The sequence below is a fragment of the Microcebus murinus genome, chromosome 1 (genome assembly GCF_040939455.1).
Source record: "Microcebus murinus isolate Inina chromosome 1, M.murinus_Inina_mat1.0, whole genome shotgun sequence".
NCBI classification, from domain to species: Eukaryota; Metazoa; Chordata; class Mammalia; order Primates; family Cheirogaleidae; genus Microcebus; species Microcebus murinus.
In genome coordinates, this window is record NC_134104.1 from 148,165,036 (window position 1) to 148,185,841 (window position 20,806).

The following is a 20,806-nucleotide window of genomic DNA, read 5'->3' on the forward strand; positions in this document are numbered from 1 at the left end:
CTAATGTAAGTGTTCTGAGCACATTAAGGTAGGCTAGGCTAAGCTATGATGTTCAGTAGGACAGGTGTATTAAATGCATTTTTTACTTAGGACATTTTCAATTTACAATGGGGTTCTTGGGACGTAACCCACAGTGGGACATAAGTCAAGGAACATCTATACTGTGAAGGGAGTTTGCAGATGTAATTAAAGTCCCAATTCAATTAACCTTGACATATGTAAGATATGTAGATTATCTGAGTAAGCCTAATCTAATCAGGAGAGACCTTTAAAAGTCATTTTCTCTGACTGATAGCCAAAGAAGGAAATCAAAGATGTTTGAAGTATGAGAGGGACTTAGGGCATGAGATGCGATCTTGCCGGCCACCAGGAAGAAAGCAAACAGCCATGTTTATAAACCTCCAATGAAGAAGAAAGATGGCCTCTAGAAGCTAGGAGAGAATTCAAGCCAAATACCAGCAAGAAAGTGAGGTCACCAGTCCTACAGCTGTAAGGAAATTCTGCAATATTCACTGAGCTTGAAAGAGGACCCTCAAATGAGAACCACAGCACCGGGCAACACCTGGACTTCAAGCATGTGAGATGTGAGCAGAGGATCCAGTTTCACCATGCCCAGACTCCTGACCCGTGGAAACTGTCAGATTAATAAATGAACATTGCCTTAAACCAAAATACAAAGACCAGGCAACAGCATTTACCTGCTTTAGCCATCCTCCCTTTGCCCTTGTGGGTTCGGAGCTTTTTCACTCCTTTACTCTGAGTACAGCATCCAAAGAGAGCACGTTCAACTAGAAGATGACTGCTGTGATGTCCTCGGCGAGAAATCCTCCTCCATCTGCTCCTTTCCTCCTCTTGGAATTCAGCTCTGAATGGTTCCATGTGTTCTTTCATACTGCCTTTCAAAGGACCAATGCCATCCCTAGCAGAGGCCATTCTCTTTCAGTCCTCCTGCTGACTTTCAAAAAAACCGCCTCTTCGTAGAGTTTTCAGTAATTGTTAAAATCTTTTCTGTCTTTTCCATTAGTTCTGCGTCAGTAAGAACTGCCTGGTCTTCCCGTTCTTTCTCCTTCACATACTGTTGTTTCCCTAAACGGCCTAGGACAAATTCCCACCTCCCAACTACTTAACCTACTCAGCACCTGATCACAACAGATGTGGCAAAGCAGCAGGTGGTGACAGGGCACTGTTCTCCTCCAGGGCAGGAAGGTGAGGTGATCCTCCCACAGCCTCACAGACTGGCCCACCATTTCAGCCCTGCTCCAGAACTCCTGGGCACAGAACTGCAGGTCCCAACCACCACGCACAGAAAGCATCTGCATTTTGGGTGTAGTCCCTGCTGTGGTCCCAAGGTCTACTATTCACCCCCAGCTTAGGGGCCCGCACATGGGGTGCCATCTGTGCCACACATGCAGGAAGAATGGAGCCTGCGTTACCTCCCCAGCAAGGCTAAGCTCGCCCACCAAGCCCCCTTCTCCATACTCACCCTGCCCGTTGCATTGCTCCAAAGAGCAAGCAGTGGTTAGGGTGAGGGGCATATCTTCAGACCACTACCTTCCCATCACTGCTAAAGTCCCTAAGGACCCCTTCAGAGAGCACAGCAATGAGAGCAATTCCCCAAGAATTCCAAGCAATTCCCCAGCAATTCCCCAAAGCCTCTGAAGGTCTGAGTAACTTAGTTCTTTCCAGGTAAAGAGTTTCTAGAGTTGGAATTACAGGGGGTATCTTAGATAGGGTGAACAGAGCGGCTCTCAGAGGAAGTAACCCTTGAACAGAGAACAAAATGGCCTGAGGAAGCCAGCCATGCACACATCTAGAAGACATCACAGGCACAGGGAACGGTAACTGAGAGGAGCCCCGAGGTAAGCACAATAGGCTTAGTGTGTTCAAAAAGCAACAAGAAAACCATGTGGCTGGGATGCAGTGAGCACAAAGAGGACAAAGCTAAGAGGAGGGCAGAAGCTAGAGGCAGCAGAGCAGGCGGGCCACAGTGAGGGGCGGGGGTATTGTCTCACAGCAAATGATGTCACGATTCAGTGTGCAGATAGTCTAGCTGCTGTACGGAGACCAGACTGAGCACATGAGATGAAGTCAGAGCATCTGTTGGGAAACTATATTAGTTGTTCTGGTGAAAAGTGATGGTAAATGCAAGGAGAGATCAAAGGCAGTAAAGCCAGTGATGAGGCTGTTAAAAATAGACAAGAGCGACTTCCGCTTCTGGCCATAATGGACCAGCGGGAACAGGACTCACCCTCCCATCTAAGACAACCAAAAAACAGACAAAATACATGAAATATCAGTTTTCAAGACACTGTAACTAAAACAACAAAGGAGAGTGATCCCTGAGGAACGAAAAACAAGGAGGCTGGTTAGGAGATTCCACACGGCTTTCAATTGGAAGTGATTAACCTAACATAATGGCATGATAAAAAGTAAATATCAAGAGAAGAAATCTAACAGAATTCTACAAATTGCCCTTCAAATGACAAATATGCTCAATTAAAATCACATGCTTGTGAAATGATACTGGTATTTGGCAGTACTTACCTGCATGAAGACATTTTCAAAGACAAGACACACAAGATCACATTAAAGATCAGCACTAACAGATGAACATTTGCAACTGATTTGATGATGGGGACAATAACTTTGATCCCCAATTAAGCAAAATGTTATCCCCCTCCCCAAAGAGAATTCCCTTCTTTTAATAAGTAGATGTTTACAAAAAACAATATTAACAGCACATATTACATCAATAAAAAGTGTGTGAAAAATGTTCTCTTTTTATGTAAGTATGCACATAATATCCCCAATTTTGACTCTTGACCCACAAAGCCTAAAATATTTACTTTCCAGCTGTTTACCTGAAAAAGTTTGCCAACCCCTAATCTAGATCAATCTCAGCATTTCTGGGTTCTGCTCAATATTCTAAGTTAAGCAAAAACCTGGATCTAGAAACAGACATTAAACCAGATTTTCAACGATCCTCTAGGCATCAATGGAGTGTGGAACAGAGGGTTCAGATGTTACTCAGAAAGCATCGAAACGTGAAAGAACTTGAGGAACATACAGTACAGCTCCTCCTTTCAGAGGAAGGAGCTGAGACCCAGAGAGAAAGATGTGCTGACCTTATGCCCCCTGCCCTGCTCCTCCCTCCTCCTACCCCACAAGGCTGCTCTATCCAGGCCTTCTGCCACTCTTTCCAGAATCTTCCAATAACAAAAAATACAACCAAACCACTAGTGTAAAAATGAGCCCCAAAACGTACCCAAAGGTACAAATCGGAACCCAAGTTAACACTCCACCTTGGATTGTCCTCAGGTTTAGGACATGCCAGCCGTTTCCCACCCTGCTTCGGTTTCAGAGCTCTCCTCTAGGTCCTCAGTGCTTCCAAACAGAGATCAGAAGTGAAATACTGAACCCTTAGGAAAAATTTAGAAAAAAAAATTTCCATACTGGGTACACAGAGGCCAAGAAATACCCTGCGACATGTACTTATTATATACAACCACTAATAAAATGGGCACCAAATCGAAGCTACTGATGAAACCATTAGAGAAAATCTTACCTTGCTTGGCAACTGAGCAGCAGCATCTCGCGGTTGTAAATCAAAATATACAGAAGAACCAGGAAGGCCTTTGCTCTAATGTAAGTTGAGGGGCTGTCAAGTAAACGGATAATTGTGGAGACAAAATCCTGTGGAAGACATTTAAAAATCTTTTTGAGAAAACATAAAGAAAGATAGGGCAGTCAACTCTCAGAGTGAACAGATTATAATAATCAAACAGATGGCAGGAAGTAAAATAACATCAGCCTCTGTTTTTACACTCTTAATTTGTGCCAGACCACATACTAAATTTTTAATGTGTATTATCTCATTTAAACCTGAATATCAACCATAAATAATTGACAATATTATCCCCATTTTAAAAAGAAAAATGGGAGGTAAGGAGCAAGATGGCCTGACTAGAGACAGTGGTCACCAGATTGTCCCAAAAAGAAGAAAAATTTTGGGGTGAGAAAGCATAGCCCAGGAGAAATACTGAGGAAAAGGTGCCAGAACCTACCCTTACAGGAGATCTCACAGGAAGAACTGTGGAGCAGAACAAGGAGGAGCAAGATTATGGGAGAGATGACCCCCCGAGGGATTCAGAATCCAGTGCAAAGGGAGTGTTTACTCCCCGCCTCACACTGTAGCAGCCTGCCAGCTCCTGGTCTGTCAAGAGAGCCCTCCTTCCCTGTCATGTCCAGACGCTGCTGCTGTCACTGAGCTGCTTGGGAGCACAGCACCAGGCTGCAGCCCCGCACTGGGTCGCTTCGCCCTGCCACAGACGCGAGCTGAGAGGGTGGGTGCCATGTTACCTATGCACACGCCGGATCCCTCTATCCTGCCGGGGAAGTCCCAGCCCCTCAGTCTCCCTGTCACTGGATCCCACACAAACCTTCCTCAGCAGAGGCACACAACTGGAAGCATGGCAACAAATAACACGACTGACAGTCACAACTGCATGGAGATGTGAATCTCTAAGCAACTGGCACATATAGAGAGCGTATCTCTAGTCTATACATCGGAGGTCTGAACAGACATAAAAGAAAATAATACTCAATACATGACACGCACAAAAAATTTATACTACTATAACATTTTTAACGAAAAGTATAATACAACACAGAGGAATAAGTACTGACAAGCACAAGTAATAATGTCATTTTCCTCTCACCCCCGCCCCACTCCCACCTTAGACAGGCTCTTGCTCTGTCACCCAAGCTGGAGTGCAGTGGTGTGATCATAGCTCACCGCAGCCTTGAATTACTGGACTCAAGCAATCCTCCTACCTCAGCCTCCTGAGTAGCAGGAGCTGACTACAGGTGCATACTATGCCTGGCTTTTTTTTTTTTTTTTATCTTTTTCTTTCTTTTTTTAGAGATGGGGTCTCTATGTTGCTGAGGCTGGTCTCAAACTCCTGGCCTCAAGCCATTCTCCTACCTGTGTATCATTCCAAGTCCTCTATTGACATACAAATAGGAAACACAGACAAAAACACACACTCTTAATGAACATAAGTAGCCAAAAATACAGACTCATACTATTAGTAGGATAGCTTCAGAGAACAGGAATATAAATTCTCAATAGTCCTTAATGGAGACTGGCACCTAACAATGACACTGTGTTCGAGAGAGAGACTTAAGCTCAATTTTCTTTTGCCATACCATGATCCTTTTATATTGGGTGTTATATTGCCAGGTAGGAAGAATATACACAGTCAGAAATATATGCTTATATTTAAAGATACATACATATATATAATGATCAGTCTTACCTAGTTCCTAAAACAAATTATCAAAGCCAAATCATCATCTGGAGTTAAAAAAAAAAAAAGCAGATCAATGCAGTTGTGTCCTGGAGTAGGAGATCTGTTTCCACCTTTCCTGCATCAAACGGTAGAAAATCCATTTCCCCACAGTCCATTCCTGATCCTAATTTACACTCTATGGACTCCAAGCATCACGATCACAAGTCTGTTTCCCACATCAACACCACCCCCCACATACACACACACACACACACATAATTCCAAAGCCGTTCAAATTTTCACTAGCCATAGGCTGAAAAACTGTTCCAGATTATAAGAGAATAAAGAAAGATGATAACTGACTGCAATTCAAGATCTGGAAGTTTTATTTCCCATAATGAACAGCTAGCAAAATCTGAATAAGGTCTGTAGATTAGCTGACAACACTGAATCAATTTGATGCCTTGATTCTGAAATTCATGGATAGTTCTAGGGGAATATTTGGTGAAGTGACTAGAGGTAAAAGAGCATCATGTACAGAAACTTCTTAAATGAGTCAGAAAACACACACAGAGAGTGAGAGAGAGAGAGAAATTATAACGCAAACATAGTAAAATGTTAACATTTGGTGAATGTGGGTAAAGGATACACTGCAGTCCTTTGCACAGCACGTCCAAAATTAAACTCAGTGCCTGCCCTAAACATGACACTCCTGCTCTGAGGATCATCAATCTAACTGCCAAACTCAGAGATCTGAGCGCCCTCCCGACTCTTCCTCCCTGTTTCCCATGCCCAATTAATCCCCAGTTCTTTGAGAACAATGTTCCCACCATCACTGCCTTATTTCAATGCACCATTGTATCTTTCCTGAATTGCTGCAACAGGCTTTATCTAACCTTCCTTTCTTCCATCCATTCTATAAGGAGCAGCCACAGTGACCCACTATAAGAGCAAATATGGTGTTACTCACCTATAAAATATTCACTAGTTACTGCAACCACCGAGATGAAGCTAAAACTCCTTATCGTGCATACAACGCTCTTCATTATCTGGCTTGTCATCATCTTTCCAAAACCATTCATCACACCATCACATCACTCTACTGTATGCCCTCAACACCCACCATGAGGAAATAAACCAAGAAAGATGAGAATATTGAACACAGGGAAGAGGCAAAAAGAACCCCAGGATGATTCCAAGGTGACAGCCTTTATCAGACGGAGGGCAGCCTACCCATACTGGAGCTGATCAGAGGCTCCAGGAGACATCTAAGGAGGAAAAAACTGACAGAATACCTGATGCATCTGAATATAATTTGAAAACGCAAAGTGATGTAAGAAAGGCCCATTGAATGCTGATCTAACCAAAAGTAACAGTACATCTGTATGGTGCGGACTGTCTCATGTCCTACTTGAAAATAAACCTCAGACAGATCTAAAATTTAAAAAAACAAACACAAACTGAGTCAAAGATCTAGAAGAGGCTATGGGAGATAGAGTTACATACATACGTATATATGTATTTTTAAATCTCAGAATGAGGAAAATGTTCATAAACATCTTATTAGAAAGGAGGAAAAAAGCATGAGAAATGTGAATACAAAAGAATGTTAAATTCCAAATGGAAATAAAACACTACAAAAGAAAAAAATAACATAAGCTACAGAATACATTTGCAGTGCATTTTATGAATAAAGGGCTAATTTTCTTGATATATAAACATCAATAATAACAAAAAAAAAGGAACTAAAAAACAACTAAGAAACCAAGAGCCCTAAAAACAACTGAAACCTCTACTCTTTTCCACAAAAAATATCACATTAACCCAAAATAATTTAAGACATTTCAAAAAGCACAGAACTCTGAGGGCAAGTTTCATATAAAGCTATTCATATAAAGCCATTTCATATAAAGACAACAAAAAATGAAATCAAAGCATTTCAGCTGATAAAAATTCTCTGACTCTGCCTGGTGTGGTCTGAATGTTCTTGTCCCCTTGAATGCACTTGTTATAACTTAATCCCCAATGTAATAGTATTAAGAGGAAGGGCCTTCAGGAGGTGAGTGGGTCAGGAGGGCTACAGCCTCATGTATGGAATCAGTGCTCTTACAAAAGAGGCCCAAGGGAGCTCATTCACCCTTTCTGCCATGTCCGGACACATAGAAGACACTATGAGGAATGGGCCTACACCACACACCAAACTACTGGTGTCTTGATCTTGGACTTCCCGCCTCCAGAATGGTAAACAATACATTTCTATTATTTATAAATTACCCAGGCTATTTTGTTATAGCAGCCTGAATGGAATAAGACACCAATTAAAACAAAAAAATAAAAACCATGAGGCAGAGGTTAATTGTACTATAAAAGCACAATCCGAAATATCATTAAATAAGCATTTAGAGACATGTTCAGCCTTTCCTACAGCTGGTAGGAAAGTGAGTCGTTATTTCTCAAAGCCTTAAAAATGTTATTTGCAGGCCAGTCGCGGTGGCTCACGCCTGTAATCCTAGCATTCTGGGAGGCCGAGGCGGGTGGATCGCTCGAGGTCAGGAGTTCGAAACCAGCCTGGGCAACAGCAAGACCCTGTCTCTACTATAAATAGAAAGAAATTAACTGGCCAATTAATATATATAGAAAAAATTAGCTGGGCATGGCGGCACATGCCTGTAGTCCCAGCTATGTGGGAGGCTGAGGCAGAAGGATTGCTTAAGCCCATGAGTTTGAGGTTGCTGTGAGCTAGGCTGACGCCAGGCACTCACTCTAGCCTGGGCAACAGAGCGAGACCCTGTCTCAAAAAAAAAAAAAAAAAAAAAAAAAAAGGTTATTTGCTTCTGACACAGCTTTTATGTCTCAGGAAACTTGTCTTAAAGTGATGAACAAATGAGCTTTATGTGTAAGAATGCCCATAATAGCACTGTTCATAAGAAACAAAACTAGGAAACTATTTTAACATCTAAAAATAGGAGATTTGTTAAGTAAATCATAATTGTAGCAAATACTCCATAAACCCTGTATCTAGACTAACCTGCTTTCATGACCAACACTAATGATGTCTGTGGGGAAGGGAGCAGAAGTGGGGAAGGGAAGTGGTAGAAATGATGCTACATGACCACCAAGACTAGGTCTAACAAGGCCACGCAGATTCAGCCTGGTCCTCTTGGGACACTCACTCTTGGAACCCAGCCACTGTGCTGTAAGGAAGCCCAGGCAACCTGCAGAGGCCCAGGTAGAATGCAATTGAGGCCCCTAGCCCACAGCGCCAGCTAGGTTTCCAGTAAATAGCTAGCACCAGTTTGCCAGTCACGTAAATGGGCCATCTAGAAAGGCTTTTCTCCAGCCCCAGACCAGGTAGCTCAGCCTTGTTCCTATTATAGATTCGTGGGCAAAATAACTTACTGTTCTTATCTGAACCACTACATTTTGAAGTGGTTTGTTACATAGCAATAAATAAAATACAGCAAGTACATAAAGAAGAAAAAATTTCAGGCACGGAAAAGTTTCATACAGCAATAGACATAATTTTAAAACACAGGAATGTCCAATTATAAGCTGTATTTCTTCTTGATGGACAGATGTTTTCAACTTATAATGGGGTGACTCCTGACAAATCTATCATAAGTCAAAAAAATCAGTAAGTTTGAACCATTGTAAGTTGAGAAACATCTGTAGTGTTATTCAGCCATTAGTAAAAATCTGACAAAATTAAAATGAAATGCTTATGATTTTCAGTGAAACAAACTAGACAAACTATAACATCGAAAATAAAATAAATTACATAAAAATGTTATTTGTAACATAGTAACTCTAAGTTCCTTAAGATGATGCAGCACAGTTTTGGATCTAAGCTTAAAAACATCTTATACCCTACATAAATTCTAATTTAGTCATTTAAAAGAAAAACTGAATGAATAGTAATACCTTTGACTCCCTACACTGCCCAAGGCTCCATATATAATCTTAAGCAATGTGCACCACACCTCTAGAACAGTATTAATCTTACAACACTGAAGGAAGGAAGATGACAGGTTGCAGGCAAAGACTTAGTGCCAAGGATGAATAATCAAAACTACCTTTGGGGGACCAAAAATGACCTCAGGTCACTTCAGCTAGCAATCCACCACGTATTCAGCTTTGATTTAAATTCATCTTGTCATATGGCTCAACATATCTACATATTACATGTTGAGAAAAAGAGCAGAAGCCATTTAGTTCTACAACCCAAATCACAGGACAAGGAGTTTATGTTCAGCATTCACAACCAGGAGCAAATGTACTCAGCAGTGATTTCAGAATGGGCATGTCTATCCTAAAATAAAGATGCTCTAATGAAATATTCAAACAGTTAGGAATCTGTCCAAAATATAAAGCTTCCATCACAAAAAGATATCTTTATCAAAATTAAGCAAAATGGTAAAATATCCCTCTAGTGTGTCTCATAAAGACAAAATTATTAGATAAGTGAAAGATAACGATGAGATCTGGAATTTCAAAATTATCTCCTGAAAATCTCAAGAGGTAAACTAGATCTTGCTTTAACCAACTGTCACAGCTAAAAATCAATGAGTACACCTGGCCATCAAGTGATAACAGCCTCAAGGAAAAACAACGAGAAACAACCGTAGTTAATTACACTGATACTATTTTACTATTTAATATTGACAGAAACAAAAAACGTACTGATTAAATCTGAAACTGGTTTTGGGGTCACAATTTTCTTAAAGCAATTTAGCCAAGTAAGTGAAATGTCTTTTAAAGAACACATATTAATACAGACTAAAAGTACAATATGAACTCAATCTGATTAATATGTATCAATTTCATACTTGAAATGCTTGATTAGCACCCACTGAGTCTGTATACCTGGCGACTTTGTGATAAAAAACAAAACTGAGCAGATGTAACACCCAAATTTTCAAAGTTTTACATGCATGAAATTTCACAGTGTTCTTCCATGGAGCTTCCAAATAATATGGAAGCTTAATAATAAAAACGAAGCATGGGTTTATTATTAATCACTGTTGTGCTACTTGATCAAAACACAAAACCTGAAGCGCTGGCTTCAGTCAAGTTATACTACTAAAATAAAAATGGACAGCGGCTAGTGTCAAAATTAATAAGGAAAGCAAAATACTAAAATGGCAGCATGGCCAATGCCAGTATCAATCAGAAGGAAGCCATCTTACCAGTAAGCATGAAGTCAAGTGAAATACGGTATAGCTTTAAAAATTGTTTAAATCTTTAAGTGACCCCCCTCCCAAAGTATATGAAGTCCAAAGTATGCATTACTGATTATTCAGCTACAAAGTACATTCAAGGTCACACATCTCAGGGAAAAGAAAGATAACTGTGGCCCACGTCTGACTGTATGTAACTTACACGGCAGAGTATAACTCCAGAACTTACATACTTTCTATTTCTGAACATCAAGAAACTGAGATGTAAGGTCTTTTAAAAAAAAAAAAAAAAAGCCGTAACAGTGATTTCTTTACAAAGCAGTCTAGTCGTTTATTATAATTTTCATAAACAGTCATCTGTTGGTAGCCACAGGGAATTGGTCCCAGGACCCTCCATCTGCTCAGATTTTCTATGTGAGTGGGGAATTTTCCTGTAGGGGGTAACCACTTGTTGGAAATTACTGGATTCTCTAGTTTGTACGACTGTCCGAATTTACCTCCTTCTGCCCTCTGCAACCACCCAATCAGCTGCTGACCCCACCTCATATTCTAGGGTTTGTGGAAATACCTTGACACTTTTAATTTTTTACTTTACATAGATTTAGGGGGCACAGGTGCAATCTTGTTACATGGATATAGTATGTAGTTGTAACGTCTGGGCTTATGGAATAACCATCACACAAATATTGTACATCATACCCATTAAGTAATTTTTCATTCCCTCACCCCCCTTCTCACCCTTCCAAGTCTCCAAAGTCTAATTATTCCACTCTATGTCCATGTGTACACATTTAGCTCCAACTTATACGTATTTGTATATTTCTGAGTTATTTCACTTAAGATAATGGCCTTCAGCTCCATCCATGTTGCAGCAAAACCCACAGGATTTCATTCTTTTTATGGTTGAATAGTAATCTATTGCACAAATATACCAAATTTTTTATCCACTCATCAGCTTATGGACACTTTGGTTGATTCCATATCTTTGCTATTGTGAATAGTGCTGTAATAAACATACGAGAGTAGGTATCTTCTTGATATAATAATTTCTTTTCCTTTGGGTAAATACCCAGTAGTGGGATTGCTGAATCAAATGGTAGTTCCATTTTCAGTTCTGAGAAATCTCCACACTGTTTTCCTTAGAGATTTTACTAATTTACATTTCCAACAACAGCATGTAAGCATTCTGTTTCCCTGCATCCTCACCAACATCTATTTTTTTTGACTTTTTAATAATGGCCATTCTAACTGTGTAAGATGGCATCTCATTGTGGTTTTCATTTTCATTTCTCTAATGATTAGTGATGTGGGCCATTTTTTCACATGCTCGTTAACCCTTTCTATGACTTCTTTTGAAAATGTCTGTTCCCATCCCTTGCCCACTTTTTAATGGGATTATTTGAAGTTTCTTTAGTTTTGTTGTTAATGAGTTGAGTTCCTTGTAAATTCTGGGTATCAGTCCTTTGTCAGGTACATAGTTTGCGAACATTTTCTCCCATCTGTAGGTTGTCTATTCACTCTGTTGCTGTGCAGAACCTTTTCAGTTTAAGTAAATACCATTTGTCAATTTTTGGTTTTGAGGTCTTAGATAGGAATTCTTTGCCTAGACCAATGTCCTGAAGTTTTCCTTAGGTTACCTTCTAGAATTTTTATACTTTTAGGTCTCACATGTAAGGCTTTAATCCACCTTGAGTTGATTTTTGTACATGGTGAGAGATATGGGTCCCATTTCACATGGTAGTAATCCTCACTGGGTGCTGGTCAGGTGGGGGGCGTGGGGGGGCAGTAAACCCACCACTAATGGAAGCGGACCACACTGTATAGGGGAAGGACATGCTTATACCCTTGGCTTGGGCGAGGCAAATGCATTACATGTAACCAAAATGTTTGTACTCCTATAAATATCCTGAATTAAAAAAGGAAAAGAAAAAAAAAGACTTCTTTCCTACAGAAGAATTGTAATTAGTAAATGAAGGTAGAATGACAGAATATCCACATATAATAACCATAAGAATGTTATCTAAGCAACTATCATTGACAGCTGCTAAAGCCATTAAGTGAAAATCTGATAGGGAAATTTATAATCAGTAGATTGCACTGAAACTGCCTGAAGCCACTGCTTACTCTTAACATCAGAAGAGGAGGAGATAAGTAATTACTATGTGTCTTTTGCTATAAAGAACACATATCACCAATGATGCATCTTTACCTCCCTCCACAAAAAAATTCAAATTTAAATCTAATCAAACCTGTAAACCTACCAGTATACAAGAAATATAGGAGTCACACATTGGACACCATACTGTCTATGTTTGCCAAATTCAATCAGCAAAATCCAGATGTACAGAAGTCTATGAAACCATAACTAGTTTCCTCAAAAAATTCATTTCAAAGGGAGAAAAAAAGATGTAAGGGAATCTATATATTTAAAGGGAATTAAGAGAAAAATCAACCTGAAATAAAACCTTAGCTTGATCCTGACTCAAACAGATAATCTAGAAAAAAATAATTTATTAGACAGTCAAGAAAATGTGAACTGGCACATGGCTATTTTGAGAATGTATTAATTTTTTGGTGTTTAATGACATTATAAATATATTTATTTGAAAAGAGTTCCTTGTCTTCTACAGATACATATGAAGTAATTACAAAAAGATATAATTTCTGGGTTTTGCTTCAAAATAATTCAGAGGGAGGAGGAGTATATATAAATTATATAAATGAAGTAGAAATGAAGAGGGAATATAAATGAAACAAAAAATAAAAATAAATGAAACAAAATTGTCCATGTATTAAAAGTTATTTATGATGGGTATATATTATTCCCTCAATCTTTTTTATGTTTGAAGCTTTTATTAAACACATACACACACACACACGTGCACACACACGTGTCCATTAGTAACTGAGACTGTCACTCTATTACACAATAGCCCTTCTGATTTTCGTTCATCTTCACTGTTAGAGATTCTGGATATTCCTGTGTTTTGTTTTTGTTAAGTTCAAATATGTCTTCACCGAGGACTATCCAGCATGTGTAAAATTTTTATAGTGAGAGAGGGTTTTGTAAGATATCTACTCAGAGAGACTGTCAGAAACACATATTTTTCAGGTTCTGTTTCTACATTCCAAAAAGAGTCATGTTCTACGAGGTACCCTGATGTCAGAGGCAAAGCAGATTTTGCAACTGGCATGATTTCTGAGGCCATATTTAGATCAGAGCCACAACTTCCAACAACCTCAAAATAACTGTGGTTCACTGAATTTGAAAAGATGGAGATTGTGAAAAATGAAAACCATAATTTAGGATGTGACCTCTAAGTATCTTGGCTGAAAATCTGCAAGATAGAAAAATCGAAAGAAGTGAACACACTGTAATCATGCACTTAACAAAACTCTGAATCAAAATATTTTTGGCGTATATGAAATTTAGAATTCAAATTTATCACTCTTTTTACTGGCACTATAGCTATTTGCAAACATATATAAAACTACAGTGTTATATATATAAGCTACAAGGGGGAAAGTACTTTTTAAAATGAGACTAACCTAGCAATTTTACTTAAAAGTTTATCCTAAGGGAATTATTAAGATGTCCATACAAAAGAATTTAGCCGTGAGAATGTTCTCCCTGGTAAAACAATCGAAATTCTTTTTTTTGTTGTTTTTTGAGATAGAGTCTCACATTGTTGCCTGGGCTAGAGTGAGTGCCGTGGCGTCAGCCTAGCTCACAGCAACCTCAAACTCCTGGGCTCAAGCAATCCTTCTTCCTCAGCCTCCCGAGTAGCTGGGACTACAGGCATGCACCACCATGCCCGGCTAATTTTTTCTATATATATTAACTGGAGAATTAATTTCTTCCTATTTATAGTAGAGACGGGGTCTCGCTCTTGCTCAGGCTGGTTTTGAACTCCTGACCTCGAGCAATCCACCCACATCGGCCTCCCAGAGTGCTAGGATTACAGTGAGCCACCACGCCCGGCTGGAAATTCTTAAATGTGCAATAAGGAACTGTTGAAATAAATTGTGATACCTTCTCATGATAGAATGTCATAACCTTTTTAAATGATATATACTGAAGAGTTTTATTAACTTAGACACACACTCTTAACTTATCATTGAATAGGAAAAATATGGGTTACCAAACATACAGTTGACTTAATTTCTATAAAAAGACTCTAATAGCATGTGTTCATGGCAGCAGGGAAGGGGGAAATATGTGAATGTATGTGTGTGTGTGTATGTGTGTGTGTGTGTACTTACATGCATAGCAAATATAAACTTGACATACATTAAAATTTTTATAGAGATTACCTCAGGGAGGTAAGCACTTAACTTTCTGTGTTCTGTATTCCACATATTCTGAATTTTCTACATTATATATGTAAACCCTAAAATTCATTAAAGTTATAAATACAAATAAAATTAAATTAGCATTGGCTACATTAAGATTTTAGATATAATTATGGAAAATTATAATGACCGCATCCAATATCTTTTTCCCCAACAAACAGCACATCCATAAACTCACAAAATCCTCCAGCCCTGTATCTTAATGATCAAATATTTGCAGAATATATTAACAGCTTGAAAGAACCAGAAAAATATAGCTACAAACTGGAAAAAAAAAAAAAAAAGGTTACAGTGCACGGACTAGTAAATAAATTCATACCTGATCTACAAAGTCCTACAAGGTTTCTTCTTATATCTGGTCAGGCCCTCCAGAAGCTTCATGTTCACTGATTCCAACATCTGAATTCTAAAAAGGTGATCCATTCTCTACATCTAGCAGTGATTAAGGAATCACATATCAAGTACTAACTACCAATGGTTCAAAAGTTTTCTGTTAAGTGTTTGGGGGGAAAAAAATGGAAAAATGGTTTGTCACTTTGATTTGTAAATCAAGAGAGTCCTCTCTCAGGCAAGATGCACTGGCTCACGTCTATAATCCCAGAGCTTTGGTAAGCTGAGGTGAGAGGATGGCTTGAAGCCAGGAGTTCAAGACCAGCCTTGGCAACACAGCAAGACCTCATCTCTATAAAAAAATTTACAAATTAGCCGGATGTGGTGGCACGTGCCTACAGTTCCAGCAACTTGAGAGGCTGAGGTGGAAGGATTACTAGAACCCAGGAGTTCCAGGCTGCAGTGAGCTATGATCGTACCACTGCACTTCAGTCTGAGCAAAAGAAGCAAGACTGTCTCTCAAAGAAAAAAAAAAAGAGTCCCCTCTCACCACAGCTGTGATCACTCACTTTTTACATTACAGTGTATGGGAACTAACACACATTGTTTTAAATAAAGGAATCTTCTGCCATTTAGTGCATCTATGGGGAAGCAAATCATTTTAAAGATGACACAAAATAAATCAAGCACCAGTAATGCAAATGGCTGCGGGATAATCATCGTCTAAGGATGCTGATACCCAAGTAGCTAATAGTGTGAACCAAACAAATTCCTTCAATACATAAATATCCACTCAAGAAAATGAATATGACCCAGAAGGGAATAGACTACACCATCTAGTTAATGTAATTTAAGATGAAAACCTGGCTACAGTTAGATATTTCAAACGTAGAATCAGAGATTAATTACTAACTGCAAATAACTATGAAAGCATAAAGTATTCTGCTAATTAAATAATCCTAAACTCTAGATTTTATTATAAGAGAAATATAGCATATGGTTGAAATGACTGATGGCTAAATTGTAAGTAAAATGGTACTCACATCATCTACCTTTGTAGAAAACAATCAAGCAATATTAATGCAGAGCCTTATAAATGTGTATTACATTTGAAGTAATCTATCACAGGAGAACACAAGGGTGTATGTAACAAGATGTTCACTGCATCAGGGTGAATAGGAACCAAAATATGGAAAGCAAACAGTTTGATACTGGAGGAAGAGTTAAATTATAGGAGCTTCACAAAATAAATCATATAAAATCTCAAAAATGTTCTTGAGGAATATTTAATGACATAGTAACACACTCAAGAAAATAGCAAGATAAATCAACACAATTTTATCTTAACTTTGTCAATGGGTGCATAAAATACATAGACACAGACAAAAAACTAAAATGAGATAAACCAACATGTTAATAATTATTGCTGGGCAGTGAGATTACAGCTAATTTTGTTTTCTTCTTTAGAGTCAGCAATTTATTTGAAGGGATGAGAATGGGCATCTTCTGGAGAATGAATTTCAATTTAAATAAAAGACTGTAATACACAGGCATCGGTCCCCCAAAAAGAACACCATGTGTAGTTCTTTCTCCCTGGCCAACAGGAAGCAGCACACTTGGTGTTTACTGCTAGGTCCCTTCCTCATCTACTCATTCTAAATTATCAACCTCAATTTAGCAATAATAAGATTAGTAAACCTGCACTTCAAACACATGTGTTAACAAATGCATGCATTTTTCCCTACTTTAAAAATAAAACAATGGCCACTGTGCCAACAAAACAAAACAAACAAAAACCCTTAGGAAGGCCAATACCACAAGCCTATGTGATCAGGGTGTTCTTCCAATTTCCCAGCCTCCTCCAATGTTCATTCCTTCATGGTTACTATGCTCCAACTGAGATGGCCTTCTTTCTTTTCCCAGATCTCCCCAAGATCTCTCACACTTCAGGGAAGCTGAACCACAAAGCTCTGCCCACAGATCTTGACACAGCAAGCTCCTCCTCATCATTCATGGCTGGAATGCACCTTCTCAAAGGGCCTTCCCTGACTCACCCACCCACCCCAGGCTAACAGCGTCTGCTTCTACCTCACCTGCACACAGACCCCCCGAAGTCACTCTATAAGGTACCCTCCCTCTCTTATGTTCTTCAGAGCACTGGCACTATCCAGAATTACTGTGTTTCCTTGTTTATTGTCTGTGCCTCCTGTTAGGGCATGAGCACTTATATCCAGCACTTCTATCCTCCAGGAATTTGACAAAATTATTCAACACACCAAGTCTCTCACCTGCGAAAGACTCAGAGTCACAAATCACTAAGCATTTGGCCCCAAGGAAATGTGGAATAAATGGTAAATTTTTTCAATTAATAAAAAATAGAACCTTGCATTTTAAGTGAAAATTTATTGTATATTACTGAGGTATAACATATACATTTAAAAACCTAGGTGACACGAGAGAAAAGATGTACTTTTTTTTATTTCTACCATTAAACTAAAAACCATGGACATTATATACAAAACAAGAACAAGAAGACTTCAATTTGGAGAGAAGGTGGCAGACCAGCCAGGGACCTCAAGACCTGCGGACGGGCACAGCAACGCATTTGCCGGGTTGTCTTTTGCCTCCTATTTCCCACATGGAGAGCTGGAGAATGGAGGAGCCTGTAAACACCAATAGGTACACGCACAGAAATACACAAGAAATACACAAAAAAAACAAGAAAAACTCTCAAGCCAAAGGACCAAGAAAGGGACATCCCAGCAAGCAAGAGAACTTTCAAACGACAGCTACTCCACTTCAGCCAAACGCCACAGAAAAACCACACCCTAAGCTCCATCAATCAAGGGCAAGTAGGGAGCCGAGACTTTGAACCACATGTGATCATAACAAGGTGCCCCAACATTATCCTCTGCCAGATCTGGGGCTTTGATCGCAACCCAACAATAGCAAGGCCCCCTTCCTAGCCATTGTGTCAGTAAAGACCACATGAGGAGCTCAGGCCTCCACCCATATACGGCATAGCAGTAACAAGCTTGCCCCCTTCCCCTGCCCTGAGAATCAGAAAAGGCAGAGTGGGAAGACAGCACCTTCACTGTCTTCCACCAGTAGCGAGGCACCCATTCCTACCCCACCAGCGTCAGTGGCGGCAATAACGAGGAGCTCTTGCCCCTACCCTGCTAGCCAGGACGGCATCAGAGGAGGCCTCGTGGAAAGCCAGACCTCCCACGCTTGCCCAGCAGTAATGAGGTGCTCTTCTAACCCCTGAAGTGTCAAAAGTCCACTGGGGACCTGTGCTTCTACCCCAACTTGGCAGTAACAAGGCAGCGCCCTCTGTCCCTGTGCCAATTCAGCGTCAGTATAGAAGGTTCCTACTAAAATAGATGTAAATAAAATCCAAAGCCTTATTACTCAACATCACCAAAAATGTTTCATGGGTATAGAGTTTCAGTTTTGAAAGACGAAAAAGTTCTAGAGATCTGTTTTACAACAACATGAATCTTGGTTAAGATGAGCTGGGTATGGTGACTCATGCCTATAATCCCAGCTCTTTGGGAATCGAAGGTGGATTGGGTGCTTAGGGCCAGGAGTTCGAGACCGGCCTGGGCAACGTGGTGAGATCCCCATCTCTACAAGAAATTTTTTAGAAAATTAGCTGGGCACGGTGGTGCACACCTGCAGTGTGAACTACTCAGGAGGCTGAGGCAGGAGGATAGATTGAGCACAGGAGTTTGAGGTTACAGTGAGCTATGCTCACATCACTGTACTCCAGCCTGGGCTACAGAGTGAGACCCTGTCTCTAAAAATCTACATATAAAAAATAATAAAACGTACTAATACTAACCAAAAGCAAAAGATTATCATTCTACACATTTAATTATCCATTAATTCTTATCTTTAAGATATATGGAATAGCAGTTATATATTATAAAAACAATTAAAAATCATATTAATTAATTCATCCTACTTTACTGCCTTTGTGAAATATTATATTTGAAGCTTAATCAACCCATGCCTGTGCTAAAGGTGAAGAAAAAAAAACTCTTCTAAAACTTTCAGCTTCTCTTATCCCAACTTACAAAGTATAACTACTCCAGTGTTACTTTTTCTAATACAATAAGAACATTTAATAACTTAAAAAATCTAATAGCAAAAGCAGGACACACAGGTGGTTGAAAAAAATATTTCTCTGATGCCAGATGATTGCAGTCAAAAAAAAAAAAAAAATTTCTCTGAGACACAAACTTCTTAGCAGAATCAAAACCAGAATAATTACAGTAAAGGCAAGAAGTGGTTTGCTTTCTATTTGAACTTTTACACGTAAATTTATTATGTTAATCGGATAGTGATTCATATTGATTATTGCAATTTTAACTTTAGTTATAAAAACAAAATTTAACATGTGATATTTAATGCAGAACCATGATAAACAGTGTATTGAAGTGGTTCCATTCTACACTTCTGAGCAGCATTACTTACACTGTGTTTTGCAAAACTCTGATTTGAAAGGTGTACTCCTCTGTCCCTAGGAAAAAAAGGATGATTGGTCTAAAGCAGGCATCCTAAAACTACTGCTGGCGGCCTGCGGGCCATATGCGGGCCGCCTAGCACATTTATCTGGCCCTCCGGGTGTTTTTGCCTCTGCTGCCTATCCTGCTTAGCAGCTGATTCATCCTGGGCCCACAGTGCGCACTCTCCAACAGTCTGAGGGACAGTGAACTGGCCCCCCTTTAAAAAGTTTGAGGACCCCTGGTCTAAAGAATGCATGCCATTTTTTAAAGAGTAAGTTTAAAGAATGCTGCATACTGTGTTCCCCTCATTCCCAGATTCACAATACATTATTAGAGTATTCAAGACTGGGAAAAGTCATACAATTGAAAATATCTAACTTTGATTCATTGCTTTCCAAATTTATATATACCCATGGTCCACCTTCTTTCACCTGTTAACACTTTACCAAATACTAACATTCTCAGGCAGGGCTTCTCAAGCCATAAAATTCAAACGAATTGGTTAGAGATCTCAATAAAATGTTGATTCTGATTCAGGTCTGCAGAGGGGCCTGAGAATCTGCATTTCCAACACACTTGCCCAACATACTCCCAAATGATGACAGTGCTGCTGTCCGGAGACCACTCTTTAGAGCAAGAGGCCAGAGAAAGGCCACTATAGAGACCCCTTTATAGCTAATGCAGTTCTATGTTATGAATTTAATACCTACAATCTCTACGCAAAATAAAAGATTAGAAGGGGACTAAGCTAAAAACAGACAGAGGGGGCTCTAAAGGAATAAAAACAGGTCGGAGTAAGCAGAAAATATAAAGAGACTCCCCCCTAAGGAAGGCAAAAGATATGAGAAAAAGAGATGGGGCCCAGGGTTGATGAGGTATAAGAAATATCAGCGTATGGAAAGGACTCATAAATTGTCCAATTTTTTATTACTAAAATGAGATAAGCAGGCAGAGGCCATTTATTGGATTTCTATTTTAATCACTAAAAGACTCTTACAACATCTTCAGATGAATGCCCTGTGGTACAGAGATTTGGCAAAGTTCAAAAAGGCCCCCCAGAATGAGAAATAAGTTATACAGTGATGTCATTACTTGTTGAACCACTGAAATTGTAGGAGAAAACAACAAGTTTTAAAGTAGAGTA

General features: G+C 39.4%; 1 protein-coding gene across 2 annotated transcripts in view; it reads right to left on the reverse strand.

Annotated features, from left to right (window-relative positions):
* The window catches only part of ULK4 (unc-51 like kinase 4), a 541,908-nt gene that overhangs the window by 392,435 nt on the left and 128,667 nt on the right, over window positions 1–20,806 (reverse strand). For both annotated transcript variants that reach the window (XM_076006616.1, XM_020284578.2), the window contains exon 22: window positions 3,566–3,693. In XM_076006616.1, coding sequence (XP_075862731.1) covers window positions 3,566–3,693 — 128 coding nt within the window. The remainder of the gene's footprint in view (window positions 1–3,565; window positions 3,694–20,806) is intronic.